The 23,147-nt window shown below is 32.4% G+C and overlaps 2 protein-coding genes across 2 annotated transcripts; both read right to left on the reverse strand.

The window, feature by feature from the left end:
* Positions 1-2,479: 2,479 nt before the first annotated feature.
* LOC147809538 (uncharacterized) lies at positions 2,480-3,487 on the reverse strand. The gene has a single exon (XM_087162868.1). The coding sequence runs from the start codon at positions 3,485-3,487 to the stop codon at positions 2,480-2,482; it is 1,008 nt and encodes a 335-aa protein (XP_087018994.1).
* Positions 3,488-3,893: 406 nt separating this feature from the next.
* LOC147809539 (uncharacterized) lies at positions 3,894-5,612 on the reverse strand. The gene has a single exon (XM_087162869.1). It carries the CDS (start codon positions 5,610-5,612, stop codon positions 3,894-3,896), a length of 1,719 nt encoding a protein of 572 aa, XP_087018995.1.
* Between the last annotated feature and the right edge of the window lie 17,535 nt (positions 5,613-23,147).

Here is a 23,147-nt window from a genome sequence, read left to right on the forward strand (position 1 = left end):
ATTTTAAAAAATGATTACTTCGAAAAATCACTTCCGTTCTCCAAGAGATCTAATATTTGGGTAAAGTAATATTTAGACGTGGGAAGTAGAGGCACAAGAGTAAGTAAACAGAATTCCTTTTAGTACATATATGCTAAGTGAATAATTTTAACTTTAATAGAAAAATTGTTTTCTGCCAAGAAAAGACAATTATTGCGAAGCAATATTGCAAAGCAATAATCGGGGTTGGTGAGCGACAGCGAACAGGGGGCTTAGCCCCCTAGTATATAGATATAATCAATGTTAATTCAAAGTGTAGCTAAATAGTTTTATTTTGAACAAAGTAATGGTGAATTAAATATATCAAACAATCATAACTCCGCCCACAAATTAACTGCTAAAGAAGTACTTTGATTACCAGTTTTATCTTTTTACCCTGATTGATACGGTTTTATGTTGGCACGTATTTGTGACAGTTAGCGCGAAAGGGTTAATTTCCAAAATCACTTGATTTCAAAAGCTAAGAAATTCAGCAAAGTGCATGTTGGAACTTATCTCGATTCATACATTTTCAGAAATTGTTAGAAGTCGGAACACCAAAATATATGTGATCGAATACTTCGCAGAAAATCCCTAATATTGTTGCTCTAAAATTCCCACTTTATTTTAATAAATAAAAAATTGAAAAAACGATCAAATGCACTTTTTTACAGAGAATAATTTAAAATTTTCAATATCCAACTTTACAGTTCTGGTTCCTTTACTAAACCATCATTAAATGCAAACTAAATATGCATTTTTAGTTTCGTGCTGGATAATATTGCAAAATAATGCCACGCTATTAAAGAGCATTTCATGCATGATGAGAGATGAAATTACACTGTGCAATACGAATTCCCTTTCAGATCTAATTTGCACAAACCGCTCAGCATAGTCGTAATTTAGAAACGTCTTCTCTAACGGAAGGAACCACAAAATTGCCCTGAAGGCTCAACCGTAATAGCAGTAGGAGGCGTAGAAAACCATCGCTACACACTTTTGCAACAAAACATGCTGTCTTTAATGACTGGTGTAGTACCTGCCGGATCTGAAAATGAGAGATGGTCTAATGCTACAACAAGCAAGGGTGGAGAGGAGGAACGTAAAAAGTCTTACAAGGCACCTGCTTCTGTAGAACATTATTTTGCCTAACCCTGTAATTAGATGGTCAGCTTCTGATGACCACCCCTGACCCCAGAATGCTCGGAAAGGAAGTTCAAGAGATATAAAAGCCGTTGAAATGAATGGGCTTTTTTTTAATTTTTGTTTAATGGTTGGTGTTCGCAAATACAACTTTAGTTGTTTTGATTTTATTTTTTAAGTTTTATTTTGAGAAATCTTTTGGCGTTTTTTAGATATGTGTGTTCTATAAAAAATCTGATTGAGGCATGCGATTAGGACTTACTCTAAAAAACTACATTTCTTGTTTAAATTACATTAAAACATTTTAGTGTTAGAATTTGTTTTTAATTTTCTTTTTTTTAATAACTATTATATTTTGTGATACCTGTTCCATTTTTTTTTCTTTTTTTTGCTATTCCTCTTTTTTGTTATCTCTCTTTTTATTAATCTAGATCTCTGGCTAAGTGTTTTGTTTTTATTGTTCTTGTTTTTACAACAAATAGAAAAAGCACATTAGCGAGACTATTTTTCAGTTACTATTTAATTCTCATATTCTCTATGCATACGACTTGGTTGTTTTAAAAAAATAGGTTTTAGTACGATGAAACCGTAACAGGAATATATATACAGTCAATTCGCTATAACTCGAATATTACTATAACTCGATTTTTTTATGAGGTCCCGACCCTTTTATCTTCAATTTCATGTTAATTATTCTCAATTACTCGAACTTTACTCCCTTTAACTCGATTTTTTTTGGATCTTTTAAAGCAAGAAAAAAAAACCTTGGAGCTGATATCTTGCCCCTTTCTTTGCAAAACACACACAATGTCTTTCGCACTCTTCATGGAGAAGCTAAAGCTGTCCCTCTTGAAGTATGTGAAAAGAGGTTAAATGAAACGTTACCAAATTTACTTCAAGGATACAGTGAAAATGATGTTTTCAATATTGATGATATGGGTTTATTTTTTAAATGTCTTCCAAATAAGACTATGATGTTTAAGGATGAAAACTGCTCAGGGGGGCAAAATGTGCAAGGAACGTTTGACTGTCCTAGTTGAACGAAATGCGTCTAGGACAGAGAAATTGCCCTTACTTGTTATCGGTAAATACCGAAATCCCCGATGTTTCAAGAATGTAAAAACGTATCCTTTGTTACGTCACTCTCATAAAATGACGTCATTCATTTAAAGTGTAAATATTAACTAAAACGATTTTTTAGCCTGTGTATATATGAAAAGTGTGAGTGGCAACGGAAAGAATGTTGTGCTAGATGTGTTCTACGAAAAATAAAATGGTTGCTTTTGTAAATATGTGTACGCAGATAATTCTTGTAAATTTAAGTTATTTCATCGCTGGATAGATCGGGTAGATTTATCGGAAGCACGAAACATTGTGGGTACCCGGACGTGATAACGGACTCGCAGTCACACAGAACACTAATCATTTCTTCGTATGAAAGGCATGCTTCCCCCAAAATTTTTCGAAGAATATTTTTTACCAATTTCACCATAATCTCCCAAAAGCCTCCCCACCAGGGAGCAGACGGTGGATTAAATTTCCATTCAATTTTGTATACTGATGTTTCAGCTTCAATTGACTTCCAATCTAAGGACTGAAGTAGATTCTCAGCTCCTATAAAATTACTCCCGTTGTCACAATAGATGATGTGAGGTCTTCCTCGGCGAGCAATGAATCTTCGTAAACTCAAAAGGAACGCCTTAGTTGAAAGTGACTGCACCAGTTCGAGATGTATTGATCGATAAACGGCACATGTGTAGATGACAATCCAACTTTTCACACCTTCCTTTAAATGAAGAGGTCCGGCAAGATCTATCCCGACCACTTCAAAAACAGAAGCTTCTTTAACTCTGTCTTCAGGTAAACCTACGGGAACCGTTTTTATACTTCGTGCATTATATCGTTTGCATCTAACACAGGTTTTGAGGATGCGACGAACTGCTCGACGTCCATTAATAATCCAATAATTTTCTCTTAAATTGGACAGTAAAATTTGCAGTCCAGCATGCAAACATTTCAAATACTTCTCTTTGATTAGCATATCAACCAACATAAGTTTTTCTGGAAGCAAAATAGGCAATCTAAAATTCTCGGTATCATTTCTCTCTGTCAATTTTGTTTTAATTCTATATATTCCTTTTTCATCTTTGAAGACATTCAATGATTTTAAGCTTTTTATATAATCTGCAGTAAATGCTTCATTTTGAATAACTTTTATAAGTTTGATTTCTGCATTTTCTACTTCAGCCAGAGTTAGTCCACCCTTTTTCCTATCTTTTTCAGACAGTTTGCAATTTTCAAGGAATCTTAGAATCCATCCAACCATTCTGACATTTTTTGTGTAGCTTGAAAAATAAGAAAAAAACTTATTTGTTCCAAGCAAATTTTTACTTATGAGTATGGTTGTTCTTTTTTCTTTTTCCTTGTTGATAACTTGTTCATCAATTATATATTCAGATAGAGGCCATGTGTTTTCAGGTAATTTCAACCAGGAAGGACCTTCCCACCACCTTGAACTCAATAATTTTGTTACCGAGCAGCCGCGTGATTGTAGATCGGCTGGATTAGAGTGACCGGGAACGTGTCGCCAATTTTCTGATGAAAGAGCATGGATTTCTTTTACTCTATTTCTGACAAACACACTCCATGGCTCATCTTTCTGGATCCATTGTAAAGCAGTTGTAGAATCGGACCAATAATGAATCTTGTCATTTTCTATTTCTAAGCTTTTCTTAACGAAATCTGCTAGACGAGTACCAGCCTAGTTCAAGTCTAGGAATAGATACTCTTTTTAAAGGTGCCATTCTTGATTTAGCAAGTAACAATTGTACTGTTGTTTGATATTCTGTCTCACATCTAATGTAAACAACAGCTGCATAGGACAGACCACTAGCGTCGCAAAATACATGAAGACTTAAGCTACTATTTCTCAAAATAGCGTGACGGGGAATTTTCACTATATGCAGTATATTCAGGTCTTCCAACCATTTGAGAAATTTCATTTTTATATCCTCAGAAACTTTTGAATCCCGACCTAATTTTGATTGCCAACTTGTTTGCAATAAAATCTTCGGATATAACATAATTGGACAAGTAAATCCGATTGGATCAAATACTCGATTAGCAAAAGATAACATTACTCTTCTGGTGATAATTTCTGGAGGATCAATAATTGTTCGAGTGTCACAAAACAATACGTCCTCTGATCTGTCCCACAAAAGACCCAACACAGGTGACGGTTCAAATTTTTCAGTTAAGTTTTCTTTCTCTGTAAACTCCCAACCTCGCAGTTCGAATTTCGCTGCAGCCATTAAGTCTGTCGAACATTGAATGAACTCTTTTAACTCTTGTTCCGAATCCACAGACGTGACACAGTTGTCAACGTAGAAGGATTTTTTCAACTTCATAGCCACCTCTTGGACATTGGAGGATTCATACTTGTTCAAATGATGTTGAATAACAGCTCCCAGTAAAAAAGGACTGCAATTTAAACCAAAGACAACTCTGGCGTGTTGAAAAACTTTAACTGTTTTTGCTTCCTTATCCTCCCACCATAGAAATTTTAAATATTTTCTATCGTCTTCATTTACGGATATCTGGAGAAAAGCCTTCCTTATATCTGATATAACTCCAATTTTCTTTTCTCGAAATTTTATTAGTAAGGTAGGGATCATTTTTAGCAAGTTTGGTCCTTTCATCAGGTAGTCATTTAACGATAAGTTATCTCTTGTTTTACAAGAAGCGTCAAAAACTGGTCTGACGTTCGTGGTGGAATTGGACTTGAAAACTCCTCTATGAGGAAGATAATGGCCGGTACCTTCGTTTGATTCTTCGATGAAACCTTCTTTTATCCATTCTCCAAAAACTGCATTATAACTATCCAAACGGTTATCCTTGATAAGTTTAGCTGTCATCGTTTTCAATCTTCTGCCCGCAATATCTCTGTTACAAAGCATATCGCTTACATCTTTCACCCAAGGAAGACTAATTTCATATCTACCATCTGGGTGTATTTTGACAGTTCTAGAAAAGTGTTCCGTTGCTAAAGCATCGTATTCTTCTGAAGTAATTGTCTCGCAAGGATCAGCTATACCAATTATTTCCAATTCCCATAAGTCAGTAACCGAAGTATTTTGAATGAAAAGTGATGTTGAGATAAGCCCAGTGGAACTATAAGTATGGTTTGGTTTTCCCATTACAGTCCAACCAAGGTACGTTTCCATTGCTACCAGTCCGCACTTTAATTGCATGGTTTGACCAGTGTATAGTTTTCCAATATAATCCGCTCCTATCAAAAGTTCGATTTGTTGAGAATCTTTACCTACATCAGAGATATGGATTCCTTTACTTCGTAATTCAGCTAACCAAGGACCATTTTTCAAACTTGGAATATAGCCACAGATTACCTGTTGGTCTAAAACTTGAATTTCGAACTTTTTATTTTTCTTCATATTTCTTATCCACAATGTGTATTTTTTATGTTCTTTTCTGGAACTAGCTCCACCAAAGACTACGTGTGTTAAAGTTTCATTTTTGTTGGTCCTCCATCCCATTTCATTTATTGTTGATTTCAGGATGTACGACCATTGAGATCCTGTATCACATAGTGCTCTAACAGTTTTCCGTTGTCCATTGGCTTCAATAACTACCATAAGGGTTTGCAATAAGACTTCAGGTTGACTTTGATTCGACAAAGTAGTATTTTCTTCAGCTGATGTATCCACAGCCGATGTCTGATTTATTTGGCTCAAGTCTGGGTACATTACAGGCCAATGTCTTTTGTTACAGACAATACATCGAATATTAGCCCTGCAGTGTTTCGAGCGATGTCCCACCTTCAGACATAAAAAACAGGCCTTCTGTTTCTTTATTATTTCCTGTTTCTCATCTAATGATAAATTCTTACCTTTAAAACAATTTTCTGAGTTATGTTGTTTCCCGCAAAAAATGCAGTTGCGTTTAAAATGTGGTGTTATTGGCCTATTCTCAGAGAGCAAATCATTTGCAGTAAAAACAGGAGTTGATATTTCGAAATCTTTGTCTCTTTTACGATGCGAAGAGTCATAATTTTTAAAACCAGTTTTCGCCATAGAAATACGTTCTTCGCCTTCGACTTCGGCTCTCAAAAATGTTAATAACTGCGATAATTTATTGCCATAGGAATCACTTGAATCATTTTTCTTAGTAATTACAGGATTTCTCAGCCACACTCTTAATAAATCCTCTGGAATACATGATTCCACAATTCAAGACCTCTCACATACCTCTCAGAAGATCTGGATGACTTAATACCTCTTTCTCCGTCCATGTTTTTACAAGAGATCTCGACGGTGGGAGTACCTGATTTAGATCAGCTGGATACAATAGATCTTAAAAAACGCTATAGGTATCAACAGACGTTAAGAGAACAGTTGAGAAGAAGATTTCGCCGCGAATACCTAGCGACACTCCTTCAACCGCGCAAGAAGAATAACTATTATGATCTAAAGGTTGGCGAGATTGTGTTAATCGAAGATGACTTAAAGAAAAGATTACACTGGCCGATGGCTAAAGTTATTGCCGTCTATCCTGGTAAAGATAAAAGGATACGCGTGGCTCGACTTAAAACAGCACATACCGAGTTGTTGAGGCCAGTGCAGCGGATTTATCCGCTGGAAATACGTTCGACACCAAATGAAGGTTCAACTCCAAACGAAAGCGCAACTTCAAATGAAGGTGACAAACATAATAATTTCTCTAGTACCTTACGAAACATCGTTACCACAAGAAGTGGCCGAACTGTTAAGATACCATCAAGATATTTGGACACATAATTTTAACTTTATATTAGATTTTTTGTTATTTTGATTATTGGAATACACATAATCAAAAGGTGGGAGTGTTACGTCACTCTCATAAAATGACGTCATTCATTTAAAGTGTAAATATTAACTAAAACGATTTTTTAGCCTGTGTATATATGAAAAGTGTGAGTGGCAACGGAAAGAATGTTGTGCTAGATGTGTTCTACGAAAAATAAAATGGTTGCTTTTGTAAATATGTGTACGCAGATAATTCTTGTAAATTTAAGTTATTTCATCGCTGGATAGATCGGGTAGATTTATCGGAAGCACGAAACATCCTTTGGATTGCAAATCTAACAAAAAGTTTTGGATGACATCAGTTTTATTTGAAGACTTTGTAAGAAAATTGGATCGGAAATTCTTCGCTAAAAAAAAGAAAAGTGATTCTCTTAATGGATAAATGCACAGCGCATAGTGATCTACCTAATTTGAAAGCAGTAAACTTGCAGTTTCTCCCGCCAAACACAACAGCAAAGTTGCAGTCGATGGATCATAAAGTGCTTCAAACAGTCTTATCGTAAATGACTTGTCAGAAAAATGATCTTAAATATTGTAAGCATTTAGAAGATTTGTAATTAATAAGCATTAATTAAATAATCCGACAATATTTTGAAAATCCAAAACTGAAACTAACGGTAAGTCGAACTTCCGATATGTCGAAGTTTTTCGTCAGTCCTATCAGTTATCGCGAATTCACTGTATATATAGAGAGAGAAAGAGAGAGATTTTTCCGTACTATATGTTGAAATTTATCAGTACAATTACACTTGATGTTTTTATATTAATATTACTGGAACGGGGTTTCTACGACTTGAACAATTTTTAAGTGAAATGTCATATTGATCTCTGTCGAATCTCTTGATTTTTGCAAGAGTATTATTTTTAAAGTGGTAAAAACGTAATTTATATTTTTGAAAGAATAAACGTAACGTTAATGTTTTTTCCTTGCTTAATAAAAAGGATTTATATTGATTTTGACCACCACTACATATAAATAATTGAAGAAAAAAAATTATGAAAGACTTATTAACAATTTTTTTTAAAATAAAATATTTGTCTAGTCAAAATAATTCACGCCTACTGTTAAATCAGTTATTACAAGGGTGGCCAACCTGCGGCTCGCGAGCCACATGCGGCTCTTTGAAGGATTATTCGTGGCTCTCGATAAATGTACCCGAATTACCTTTTCATGTTTGTGCTATTATATTTTAATATTTTTCTGAACCCAATTGAAATTAACGTAATTCAAGGTGAGTTTTCCATTTCCAATATAATTATGACCGAAAAAGCATCTGAAGAATTGGAATTAATAGAGATGCAAGACGATCAAGCTCTACAGTTAAAATATAAGTCGAGGTCGATTGTTGAATTTTGGAAATTTGTACCAGAATCGAAGTATCCTGAATTAAAAAAGGCTGCTTGTCTAATTATTTCTATATTCGGAACAACGTACTTATGGGAATCATTTTATTCCACTTTAAAATTCGTGAAATCCAAACACCGATCAGTATTAACTAACCAGCATCTCAAAGAATTACTGAGAAGTGCTATCACCAATTATTCACCGAATTTTAAAGAATTGTCAAGAGACGTATAATATATGTGTTTAATTTTTAATATTAAAATTCAATACACATATTTTGTACTTTAATTTATATGTTTTCAATAAATATAATTTCTGTATAAAAAAAATTTAATACCTGCATACCTTTTAAATACGTATTAAATTGCGGCTCGCGAAAAATGTCAAATTTTGAAAAATGGCTCGACTATCAAAGAGCTTGGCCACCCCTGAGTTATTATATTGCTACCACTACAAACAATCTTAATTAAAAAGTCAAAAAATTATTTTTCCCTTCCTTTGGAATATTAAAGATAGGTAAACTTTCCATACAATATATGATAAGAATACTGAAAATTCTTTGCTCTTCTCTTATCACGTGACATCTGTGTGGCATCAAGATTGCACGTTTCAATTCATTTTTTACCTGAACGTTGCAAATTATTATTTACCAATTTCGAAGTGCAATGCACAAATTAATAATTCAAACAAGGTAGCAACTAAAAAAGGAATACAAATTAATCTGTATCAAATATAATGATTAATTAAAACAGAAACATTGAAACGAACGAAACAACGTCCACAAATTTCAAGCGAAATGAATGCGGAGGCCGCGTTTATCTATCTGAACTTAATAAATAATTCTTCTTTACATCTTAATTGTTCATAATTCTTCTCTACGAGAAAATTAAATATTAGAAAACGTTCCTACAATGTGATAAAAATCTTGAAAATTGTTTCCTCTTCTCTGGTCACGTGACATTCCTGTTCTTATCAGGGCGCATTAAGAATTTGCGCAGCAAATTATTTTTTTATCTGTACTCTTAGTATTCCTTAGTGCAATGCACAAACGATTCACTCAAGTTATACAGAAAAATTTGTCCTTAATTTTTCTTCGCCTTATCTTCCTATACTTCTAATTTATGTAGACTCCGTAGATAAAGACATTCGAGTTTTTCATGTAAAATTTCACGAGCATGATGGAAATACGATACTTAAGGATCATAATGTTGATGGAAAGATCTTTATCGCTTTGATATTCGGTTTCACTCAGAGATGGCGATCTGACAAATATGTTTATGTAAGAAATTATGTTAATATGTTTAGGTTATCATACTGTTTTTCTAGTTTGGTATTGTGTGTTTAATAATGAATTTTTTCATTTCAATATTACACTCTATAACAAAAAAAAATCGACGCACCAAGAAGGAGTTGTCCGATTAAAACGAAAATTGGTGGATAAGAAGACAATGTACAGAGTAGTAAATGATTAAAATTTCAGAACAATTGAATAATTTATTGCAGAGTTACAGTAGCAAGTTCAATAAGGTGTTGACCCGTCTCTAGCCTGGATACAAGCTGCCACACGGCGTGGCATAGACCGATAAAGCTCCCGGATGGTCTCTTGCGGTATTTCCTGCCAAATTCGATCCAATTGTCGAACGAGGTCATCAACATTCAGTGCCAGATGCAATCGCCTTCCCATCATATCCCAGACATGCTCGATGGGAGAGAGATCTGGTGATCTGGCAGGCCAAGGAAGAGTTTGAAGCGGGATTCGTCGCTAAAGACTATACGTCCCCTGTCGGCATCATTCCAGCCATATCTGTTCAAATCATTCATGCATACGAAATTTCAAAGCAATCGGATGATTGCTTCTTGGTGCGTCGATTTTTTTGTTATAGAGTGTATATTGTATTAAGCTGCATTTTTCAAATAAATTTCAATGAAATGAGCTCCTTTTTTTCCTTGTTTAAATCTATTTGCGACTTTTTTTCCCATTAATTTACATAATTGAGTAGCCTGTAATATCCTGAACATGCGATGGAACACTTTTTGGAACACTCCATTGTGTAACTCTTAGACGCAGAATTTTTATTAAACATATTTTTCATATCTTTTACATTGTTTTGTATTGATTTAGGTCAAAATTAGTATAAAATGTTATAGTAAGCATTTTAAAAATTCATCATTATGAAATACAGAATCAAACACTGGTGTCTTTTTCTGCGTTAGCAGTAAAATCTTTCAAACCCGCCCTCTTTTAAACAATAATTTTTCCAAAGTGCACTTATTTGCAGTTATTTAGATCTAAGAGAAACAGTTATTCATCATTAAAATTTATTTAATTTACAAAATCAATTATTAATAAAATTTAGAATTTGAATAATTATTTTCCAACTCACTTTTTTTTTAAATATTTTAGTACAAATATAATCCTGCCGATACATCGAACCACTACATCGATCAAGATTAGAAGGAATGGGCAAAGGGCTGCAAAACGGCCTGAGGCTCCCAGATATTCTTATTCAGTTCGGTTTTACATCAGTGCAATAACGACAATTTAATCCCTAAAACCCTATAATTTAATGTTATGTATAAGTATTTCATAAAATCCACCCTAAAAATTATAGTGTAAAATTTACAATTTTAAGATTTTTAACAAAAAATGCCAAGGCCTAAAAAGATTAGTTATCAGTTATAAGAAACTACTCTCTGATTAAAATGTTTTTATGAAATGTATCAAAAAGTTGTATTTAATTTGAAATAAAAGACTGGTTACAAATGTGCGAGTTCCGGTGATCCTATAACAACACTTTTTTATGCAAACTGAAAATGTTAGATTGGTATAGCTGGAACAGTTTTTTTAATTCATTTATTTTAATTGCATATTCAATTTGGAGACTTCTGTCATTGACAATTTAAATATTGCATTGATTGCCAAATTTAAAATGCTTAATAATCCTGCATTTGTCGTCAGATATTTTACAACAATAGTCTGGTATAGCCATTTGGTGTGTAGATTGAGAAATAAGCATGATTTCCGGCATAAGAAATATATTGTCTTAATCTTTTCGCACGTTACTTTTGAACACTCCAGCCTGGAAATATCACGAGCACAAGAAATCGAGGACGATACTTCAGGAGCGAGAAGGAAGTGGCTAAGTTTTATTTCGATGAAACAAAAAAACTGTGCAATACATTAATATTTCATTCAACGCATTGCAAGCGGTTTGCGTAAAAATACGTTTCTGAAATTTCTGCAGTCCATACAAAAGTTTAAAAAGTGGCAGCAAATATACTTCATTTTCGCTCTGTTTCTCAAAGAAATTATCCATTCATGATTATCAAAAACCAAAATAATTCAGTCGGTTTGAAATCAGTACTACAATCGCTCGTCGTAGCTTTTTTTAATTGAAGTTGTAGGTATAGAGTCAAGTTTGCTGCAGCTTTTATGAAATCTTGTCTACCACTTCTTTAAATTTTAATCTCTAACAGCTGTAACATATTTTTTTGAAAAAATCGATTGCGCGCTATGCGTTAAGAACACGGTTCCTTTTTCCAAAAAGCAAAACATTGGTAGCACTCGTGTTTCACTACCTTACTTATTTTTCTGAAACAAGATAGCTCTCTCTACCCTTATATTATATTATATTATATTATATTATATTATATTATATTATATTATATTATATTATATTATATTATATTATATTATATTATATTATATTATATTATAGCACAGTGCATTTTGAGTGTTTTATAACTTTTAATAGTTCAGAAATATAAAAATTAGCAATAAACTATAAACCTTTTAGCATAGATATTAGTGTTATTATTTGTATAAAGCTTTTTCTGACGCATTTTTATTTTCTGCTGTTCATTTTATTCTGCCATATGAAAAATTCTACAATAAACAGAGAAAAGAAGAAAAAACTACATTAATAATTTATCGAAAGACATTTATGCAGTAATTATAAGCAGTAACGTGTTTCCGTATTAATTAATCTATTAGTTTAAAAGGATTAATAGGTCACCTATATAAAATTGCATTTCTTTTAAAATAAAGAGATAAATTTAAGAACAAGGAAAGTTGTCGCAAATTAAAATATATAAATTAAATCAATATTTACTTTACAAAATGTATTTTGGTCTTCAGTAACACTCGGCATCCTTTAAGAATAAACATCGAAGCATGCTATAGAATTAAAATAAAAACAAATAACCAAACGATTACAGACAGCTTTATATGTTCAATTAAAAATAAATGAAAACGATAAACTCAATAAATAAACGAAAACGATAAATTCATTGTCCAACTTGTAAAGTTATTACCGTAGCACGGCACTGAAACTATCTAGGCGAGAATGTTTTTTTCCTTCTCTTTTTTTGGAAAAAAAAACTTTTTTTAACACACCCCCGCAATAGACTTGGTTTGCATCAGCATCATTTGACCTTAGATTGGAAACTCTTCATCATTCTCTGTGCTTGGCTGCAAGAGTTGGCTGTAAGACAGTCATAGGTGGTCAAATAGAAATGAAATAAAATTCAAAGGTAAATTTCTCTCTACATAAAAAAATTTTAAGGGCCACCGCCGCGGTCTTGGGTGCTTTGCTGCCAAAAAACTATGAAACTTAGAGACTTGAAATTATTAGGTTTTCTAAATAAGTGCACAGGGATTAAGATAGAATAAAAAAACTAACATTTGATTAATAGTTCGAGAGCTATTAACTGTTAAACGTGTTAGAAAAACACCATACGGATCGCTCTACGGACTGCAATAATGTAACTACTGAGTTTAAACTTAGCATGCGCCGACCGGCCTGTGTAGGGGGCAGGGAACTGTCCTTGCATCAGAGAGATTCTGGGTATGAATCCCGAGCAAGGCATGGATGTTTCTTTCTCCCTATCTGTGCTCTATGTCCTTTCTCCTTTGTGTGTGAATGTGACCCGACCTATAAACGGGTTGTGGTAGTGCGACGTGGGAGATGCTGCTCCACCGCCGTGGTGCCCATTGGGTAACGAAAAGAGAGTTAGCAGTTCTGGCACTTTCTGTGGCCAATGGACAATAGTTCCAAGTGCCCGCCATTAAAAAAAACTTTAAAAAAATTTAAAGAAAAAGAAGCTTAGCATGCTGGAAGGATCAAATTTGTTAACGAACTTGATTCAGTTTTTTTTTATTTTTACTTGACGAGAATTTGTTTACCATTTGAATTAAAAACTTAACTAGAATGTTTTTCAAAATTTCTATTTGTTCAAGCGTCATAGAAATTTTAAGTGTTTTTTTCTTTGAATGTTTATTGTTCCTTCAAATAATAGTTACCTTGGGAAAAAATGTTGCTCTGTTTGTTCCTTTTATTGTTGCTTTTTTTTGTTTTTGTTTTAACAGATCTTTGATGCTTTCATATCAGTAAAATAATATAGAAAGATAGATTTACATCGCTTAAAAATAAAAATAAAATTTAAAGAAAAACTGTTTATTATTTCACCGTCACGAAAGTACTTCCGCAGACAGCTTTAATTGGATGCAATCGTATGTAAAAATGTTGAAATTGAAGAAATTGGAAGAAAAAAAACTGTTGTTTTATGCCTAGATTGTTTTAGGGAGGGTAAGCGTTTCATGATTTATTAATATATATAAAATACATACAGGGTTGTTTTTTTGCCGGGAAAAGAGTTTTTCTCCTAAAGAAAACAAGTTAAAAAATTAAATAGGCTAAAAATGACTATGGTTTTTATGAAAGTATTTTTCCTTATTTCCAGGTAAGGCTCCCAGTGAAAGGTTTCTTTGTGACGGTTGGCCATTGATGACAATATATTCTTTTTACCACTTGAGACATTTATTTGATTTAAAAAAAATGTTTAAAACATACTTTCCAATAAGAGTTTTAAAAAAAAATCTGACATACTTCTAGCGCTAGAATACGCAGCTAATTCTCAAGACAAAAGCACGTGACATTTATGTGAGGCGTATGTCATTCACGAGTTGTCCTGGAAATGAGAATTGTGTTTAAGTACACGGACCATGTCGATTTTTTTGCTCCATTTCAATTATAAAGCTAACTTTTGATAATATTTAACACAATGTATACGGGTCACGCATAAAATATACGTTTTCGAAATTTCTGCGATCATGCATAAGTATACGAACTCATTTCGTTTACACTATGTTCTTCAAAGAACTATGTTCCTTCTGTCGTTGCCATAAATATAAGATTCAGATTAAGAAGTGGTAGCAAATTTGTTTCGTTTCCACTATGTTCTTCAAAGAAATAATTCCTTCTGTCGTTGCCATAAATATAAGATTCAGATTAAGAAGTGGTAGCAAATTTGTTTCGTTTCCACTATGTTCTTCTAAGAAATAATTCCTTCTGTCGTTGCCATAAATATAAGATTCAGATTAAGAAGTGGTAGCAAATTTGTTTCGTTTCCACTATGTTCTTCTAAGAAATAATTCCTTCTGTCGTTGCCATAAATATAAGATTCAGATTAAGAAGTGGTAGCAAATTTGTTTCGTTTCCACTATGTTCTTCAAAGAAATAATTCCTTCTGTCATTACCATAGATACAAGTTTTAGTAAACACACATTTAGTAATACTATTGCTCATCTAAAAAAATTATTTAATTGAAGTTGTAGCTATAATAACAAATTTGCGCAAGATTTGATAAAATTCTGCAGATCACTTTATTAGATTTTAATCTGTAAAAGTTGAAAAAACAATTTTTTGGAAAAGCTTCCCTCTAGCATTTTATTAACATACTATATTAATTTCAAGACCTCGGATGTCAATCCAGCCAATGACTGTGATCCCCTGTATGTTAACCATTATATTTTGTGAAAAGTACCATAAACAACTAGTTCTAAATTAATTTACCCAATCATGAATAAGTACTTTTTCTTCTTATTTGATAATTGCACTGATCCCAAAAGATTCTAGAAAATTTATTTTAAAATACTTTTAAAAAAAATAACTGCATATTAATACTTTAAAAAAAATAACTGCATATTTATTTATTTATTTTCGCGCAAAGCATTTTTATTATTTGTTATCACCAAGGTTGAACAGCTAACCCTTTCCGGTTAATAAGTACTAGTCTTAAGCCTAGTAGTTTAGAGCCCAAAAAACAATTGAACTACAGGATCAAGCATGGAATTAAACTCATTGTGGTTAAACTAACCCACTTTTATGAAGCATTGATTTGAAAATCAAGAAAACCTTCCATGGTTAACCCAACAGCAAGGGGATTCTAACTCATGATCAGTCTAACATTGGAGATATTTTACGTCAACACTGTACTCGGTGCAAACCGTGAGGATTAGTAATCACCATGTTTCGTATCTGTATCGCATCTTTGGGGGACAAACGTTCCAATTTCAAAATCGTCCTGGCGTTTCTCTGGAGTCCTCAAAGATGCTTATTTTTATTTTGTGTTTTTGTTACATGTTGTCAAAGCCTTTGAAATATGAAAGCAATTCAAATGTATGATAAATTAAAATAAAACTTTTTGTTTAATCGGAAATAAAAACTAAATGAAATAATAATTCATAAATAAAAACTTAGTTTGGAACCGTTTCAAAACTCACGGTGGATTCGTTTGTTTTCAGAAAGTTTAGTAAGTTAGTTTTCGTTGTCAGAAAAAGCATTTTTAGATTTTTCAATTTATCACAATTTTTAGTTTAAAAGAAATTATAATAAATCGAATCGAAACAGAAAGAAAATACCAAACAGCAAATCTCACTTAGTCGTTTTTCTCACAGTTATTAATTAGTATTTTATTAGATATAAAGTTGTCGCAGAGATAATAGAGTTTAATTACCATAATAAAAACACCATCAGTTTTAGCGTTAGACTATGACAATGATAATACATTTCAGTGGCGACAAGCATTCGTCTTGGCGACGTCAAGAAACTTTTGTCACCTAAAATGTCCCGTTTTTAGCCTAAAGAAAACGAGGTCGCTCAACTAAACCTCTTTACAAATAAGTGATATGTTATGAAGATAATTAACAAATTAATGCCTTATAAGCTAAATATAAAGAACCAGAGAATTCTGCCATTGCGGAAGTTGATGGTGAAGAATTTTTTTTTTCTTAACCCTTTCCATTTGGCACGCTAAGAATGCATAAGTTTTATTTTTGAGCCATTCTGCTTTTCTTCCATCAGACTGGAACCATTTTTCACTGGCCAAACCCATAATCAGAATATACCCATCAGTGCAATTAACGTCAACCCTCTGGTGCCTGCTTGCAAAAACTCTCTCGGTGTCATTATTATTAATTTTTTTTTATTGCTTGTGTCACTGAGATGGCAACATTACATCGCCTATAAGTCGTTATTTTTGTCATTGGTCTTTTCTTTTGTTTCTGGACTTTGCATTTCTCATCATTATGAGCAAGGTAAATAACCAGCTGGAAAACAATTAGCTTTGACATCGAGCTCAAATGGGAAGTGTGAGTTCACCGCTGATATGCTGAAATCAACAAAAAAAATATTTTGTCGACATATTGCTATAATACGAGGTGATTGATTTATCTAGAAAAATTTATAATTCTAGAAGGTTGTTAGATGAGTTTAATACACGTTATTGTTGATCATTTGTACAGTAAACAAACTCTGGAAGGTTTATTTATTTTTATGAAACATCTCACACGAGTCAAAAGTTGAACATGACTATTTCTGTTAGATTAAGAAGTTATTTATGAAACTGATTGTTATTTTTATGAGTCTACTACTTCTAATCAACACCAACATTATGTATTCTTTTAACCTACTTTTGAATACCTTTATTTCAGTTTATTTTTGGGTGCATTTTTGGTTTACTTTTGGGTATCTTCTTTAATTTACCTTTGGATATATTTTTTGATTTATATTTTGAATACCTTATCTATCTTTTGAATAACTTATTTGGTTTACGTTTAATTACCTTTTTTGGTTTTCTTTTGAACACCTTTTTTGGCTTGTGTTTAATTATCTTTTTTTTGTTGTTTACTTTCGGATATCTTTTTTTTTTACATTTAAATATCTTTTTTAATTTACTTTTGAATACAACTTTTTATTTTACGTTTATCTATCTTTTCTAGTTTATTTTTGGATATCTTTTTTGATATAAGTAATGAAACTGTTACTTTTGGTATACTTTCTTTTTGGAAACCGATACCGCACAACTTTTGTCCTTTCGCAGGCTGATCAAAGTGGTCATCCACCCTCTCACTGACCACTGCTAGTGCTGCTTGATTTCGCTGATCTATGGGGAGGAGTGTCTTACTATCAGAAGCACTCTCAGATCACTTTAGTGAAAATTTGGTGGTAGTAAAATTACTGGTAGTAAACATTTGGGTGTTAAAAGATTAATTCATTACTATTGAAGAGTATGACATCAGACTCTCTTAACAATTAATTCAATTAAAATAGCAAAAACGAATTTCGATTTTTTTTTTTTTTATGTATATGGAACAGTTCTAAAATAAAAAAAGAATTCTGATTCGTTTAAAAAAATAATTATGGTTTTGATTGTTTATATTTCTGGACAAGTATAAATATATTAATTAGGAATACTTTTCACATCTCTACAAATTTAGGTGTTAATTGATTAATTTATTACTTATTGAAAGTTAGATTAAAAATTTTAACATAATTTGTAACAATAGTTTTTTAAAAAAAAAGCTAGCACTTTTAATTTGAACAATTAACACTTCAACCCAGTTGACCTCAAATATTAATCTTATCATATCCCATGATATCAATTTAAATGTAATGGTAGGAGATTTCATGATCAAAATGATTATCTTGTCGTATCTATTTAAATGCAACAACATAAGAACTCTTGACTAAAATGATCTCTGGTGTAAATCTTGTCGTATTCCATGATCTCAAATTAAATGCAATATGAGATCACATGATCAAAATAATTTCATATGTATCTCCTGATCTCTATGCATATACAACTACGTAAGATTTCATGATCTGAATAATCTCAGGTGTAAATCTCGCCTTATCCCATGATCTCAATTTAAATGCAATTATATGAGATCTAACAATCAAAACGATCTCAAATTTAAATTTAGTTGGAATATATGAAAATTTAGAAGAACAGGCATAAAAAAACAATTATTCCTATTAATTTTTTTTTAAATTTTATTTATTTATTTATTTTTTATTAAAAAAAATTACTGTTAATTCCATTTTAAAATAATAAATGAAAAAATGTTAAATCAATGTTTTTAAAGTGAACTAACAGGAGAAAAAAAATTTAATTGTGTGACTACTGTAGTGAAAAACGTAGGGTCAACACTAATAGAAGACAGGAGATTGGTAATAGAATTTTATTACGAAGGTGATATGCAATACGTTTTTCGTTTCAGGTGTGGCGTATATAGAATTATTTTCACCTCCTCAATCTTTGAAAAACACATTTTTTATTTTATTTGTTTTTAGTATTATATTCTTTGATATTTTACGTCTCTTAAATTGTTTATGTCAAAAAATGATCGAAATTTAGATTGGAATTAAAAGGGAGGTAATTTTTGCTTACAACAATTTTAACTTGAATTGTAATTCAGCACAGAGCACAGAATTGTAATTAAAACTTAAATGCTGAAAACGTTCGAAATTTTGATTGGTTCGTAGTGATTTGAAAACAATGAGAACCTGTATTACCGACGGGAACAGAGCTCTGATCGAAATTTGTGTGCTCTAGCTCGTCGGAAAGTGAACAGAATTTCGATTGTGAGATTCTCTCGTATCAAAAACGAATGCGAGTCAATAAATAATAACATTGTAAAAAGTAATGAGAATCAACGTCGTTACAATTTGCATCATATTTAACTTGGAAAAAAGTTTTATGTTATAAATAGGAAACACCCTAATTAATAATTCAATCAATAAACAATAAATCAATCTCCGATGTTCTATTTGAATTTAGCTTTCGAAGATCATACTTTCGAAGATAATTATCAAGTACAAAATGTTACAGTAAAAATTAATCTCTTTACTAGAATCACATACTCATAACATGGTAATAAATCAGTTAGTAGAAAACTCACGTGCTGGCTAGCTATTATTAACGGTGATTCTAATAAACTTTTTCCCGAGATTCAACGGGGTTCAATATATAAGGGCCGATCACCTCTACTTTTTTCTAGCTCGGGGGTTGTATAGTGATAATTTAAGAACCATTAAGACACCAGAATGGACTGGAACGATTGCTTTGGGCTATTTTATTTATTATTATTATTATTTTCCTGCAGCGAAATGGTACCGCCCTTAAGGTTTTGTCTGCTTGATTTTCAGCATCGTTTTAAGCACGGCTGTCAACTATTTACGTTTTTGAAGAAAAAAATTATTCTTCAACTATTTATGTTTTGATCATTTCGTTTCAGTTTTTAATTGTCTACTATTATAATAAAATATTTCGCTAAAATCGTAGCTGTTCGGAGGCCTGGTTTTAAATCAAGGTACCATGATACAATATGTATCTCCTCGATGAGCATTCTTTTCTAGACATAAGTTAAAATGCGAGTTAAAGAAAATGGACTCAGCTAAAGATGCGTGTTAAAAAAAAAATAGACAGAGCTCAAAATTCGCCTTTAATGAAATGAACATGGCTATCTATAAAAATGACAAACATTATTTCATTCTTCAAACTTCTCAAATGTGAACTTCTTTTTTAAAAAGAATAAACTAATGCATCCTAACCATTTCCAAATAGTTTATTACATTTTTTTAAAATTAAACTTTTTTTTTGAAAAGTTAAGGAAATTCAACTGTTCTTTTTACAAGTTTGTCATGGATCCTATAACTTTATAACAACGGCATTAAATCAACGCTGTAAGGATTTAGTTTTTCTTTTAAATCACTTTATGTCAGAAAAGTTTCATCAGTAATATGCCCTAACCTACCCCGTAATGATTATGCCAAGTTTTTTAAAAAAAGTAGAGAAAAGTAAGAGCTAAAATCTTCGTTTAACTGCTATATTGAGAGAACAATGAAAAAGCACATTCTTTGCTGTCTTGCATTTTCTTAAACGTGCATTTTGAGCTGTGTCCGTTTAGTTTAAAACACGCACTTCGAGATTTATCCATTTTCTTCACGCATTTCAAGCTGAGTCAAAAACTCACTGAAGAAGAATATTTCTGTTTTATAGATTTCAGTTTTGGCCAGGATTTCAGTATGGTGGTAATTTGAATAGTAAGAAGATAGAACTCCACTTTTGCATTTTTTCCAGAAAGCTAAGAACAAAAGCCTTTTTTTTTTATCACTGCAAAAAATCTAAGAAAAAAAGTTCAGGTCTAGGCACTTGGCCATCTATGTTGTTCCTGTTAGTTCTCTATATCATCGATTCCTAAATGGTGTTCCGAGGGTCCTTAGGGTAAGGAACGTAGAAAGGAGGAAAAGTCTAGCTCTTCGAATATGTAACTAACACGGGCAACTGTTCGGTGTGGTACGACGCTATACCATTAAAACAACTTACAGGGTGAGCAGCATATTTTGATTTAACAGAGCATCATATATACCAGGGGTGGTGAACCTTTATGCACCAGCGTGCCATTTTTTCTAAAAAATTGCTTAATTTGGTCATAGACGTGCCGTCAAACAATTTTGACTTCGTGATTATTGGGGAAATAATAACACTAAATACTATCAATTCAAAACTCTTTATTTACTACGAAAAGGAATACATTTCGCAATGTCTCAGTTATACGCGTAATTCAACTTAAAGTAACATCAGTGTGACTTCTGTTGTTGCAGATTAGATGACAAATAACTTATATTAGGTTGTAAGATGTCATTTTAAGCAGGTCTGTTAATTTGTTTTTGCTAGTTATTTATTGTTAGCTAGTTTTTTTATGGTAATTGACATTGACATGACTTTTTTGTAATTGACATGATGATTGTAATTGACATGACCTTTTGGCATTAATTGTAATTTTTTTGTTAATAATATTTTATTTTTTTATGTTTGTTTTTGTGAATTTTAATTTAATTGGTAAATTGCATCACAGTGAACTTCGTGATCTGTGGCGTGCCCAAAATATTATGTGGCGTGCCATGAACGGCACGCGTGCCATTGGTTCGCCATCCCTGATATATACTAATATCCAGCGCATGCGCATAACGAGTAAGGAGACAAGTGCTACGTCAGCAGTGAACCGGTTGCTGGACAACTATAGACTATATACACGTATGATTGGGTAAGCTACCTCCCGCCAACAGCCATTTAATTCTTTCTTTCTATGTCAAAATCATAGAGATAAGGGCATAGATATCCCCTATATTAGTCCCTGGTCAAAATATATTAGCAGATTTAATTAACATGGATGATTGTATCCTCAAAGAAATATCTTAATTAATAGTACAGTAGTGTTTATAAATAGTAAAGCAGTGTTTATTAATGTGTATGCAGAACAAACCAACAATAAACAAAGAGAGAAAACCTTCTTACCTTTAAACGAGATCTATTTGACTATCTGCTCTATTTTACACACATTACCCTAATCCAAAACCTTGAAAAACAACCTTCTATTTAAAAACCTGAAAATCGAGGTTGTTTTAGGGTTTTCAAGCGTGAAAAAAATCCTTGAATAGAGCTAGTCTTAAGGTGAAAATAATCTTAAATCTAGTAAATTATAAGGTTTATTTTCGCAATGTCTTGTAACAATGACAGTCGAAAAACACGGATAATCCGAAAACTCCTTTTATTAAAGAAAAATTCAATATCAGTACAAAAAATATAAAAATTACTGACATTTGCATGTATAACATCAAACTAGGAATTTTCCTTATTAAAAAATGTGTAATGCGTCTTCGCCATACATCGATACACATATTTTACGAACCGCAGTAACGTCACCGTAATCAAATCCTCCCATATGATCTAATAAAGTTTCCACAGAGCAGCAGAATGAGAAATTGTATTTCATTCATTTGCTACATCTTCTGCATCAGTTACTATCATCACTATTTGATTTAACAACATAACGATGTTTTCATCAGTCAAATACTGGAAGCCAGGCTCACATGCATCACTTTGAAACCAATCTTCTAAATTTTCTTCATCAAGAATTTCGAAACCTTAGATTTCTTTTGCTTGTTCGAGAATACTGTTATCAGAGTTTTCTTGAACATCTGAAGAGGATTGTTCATCAAGCGGTATTATCTTTCTCCAAGAACGTGATAACGTAGACGATTTTACCTTTGATACCTGCTGATATTCCATATTCTGCAATCCAATAACGAATATTGCTTAGGAAATTTGGTAGTATAATAACTTCATGAATCAAATTTTTTAATCATGAAAATGTCTCTCTTTATATTTTTTGTGTGACTCCGGAATGAACACGGATAATCCGCAAACCGGATAATCCGTGCATGGATAATCGAGGGTGTACTGTACTTTATTGACAGTCACTTAACACGTTCACGCCGGGAAAAGAGAAAATACTGGTAGAAGAACTATTTCAATATTAGATAATATTCGGGAGGAGTTAATCTATTCTCAACAATAACAATTCACTGTCAGGAAATTTATCACGGTGAAGAAGCAATTCAGTATAAAAATTGCATCCGTTAAAAACAATTGGTAGTTATGGATTTTTATTATTCCCGGAAAAAAACTAAAAGATGAAACTTATTGTTACCACTTTTTACTCCGATGAAGCAATCTAGCATGACCCACCGGTGGGTCACGCCGGCGTGAACGCGTTAAAACACAACAAAATATTAGCGTCTCCCCTATATGTTTTTTCAACCCTTTCCGAAACAGCGAATTTCGATTTGAAATATAAGTCAGGCAGGACACTA

The sequence above is a fragment of the Parasteatoda tepidariorum genome, chromosome 5 (genome assembly GCF_982258835.1).
Source record: "Parasteatoda tepidariorum strain Cologne lab strain chromosome 5, Ptep-v5.0, whole genome shotgun sequence".
Classification (NCBI taxonomy): Eukaryota; Metazoa; Arthropoda; class Arachnida; order Araneae; family Theridiidae; genus Parasteatoda; species Parasteatoda tepidariorum.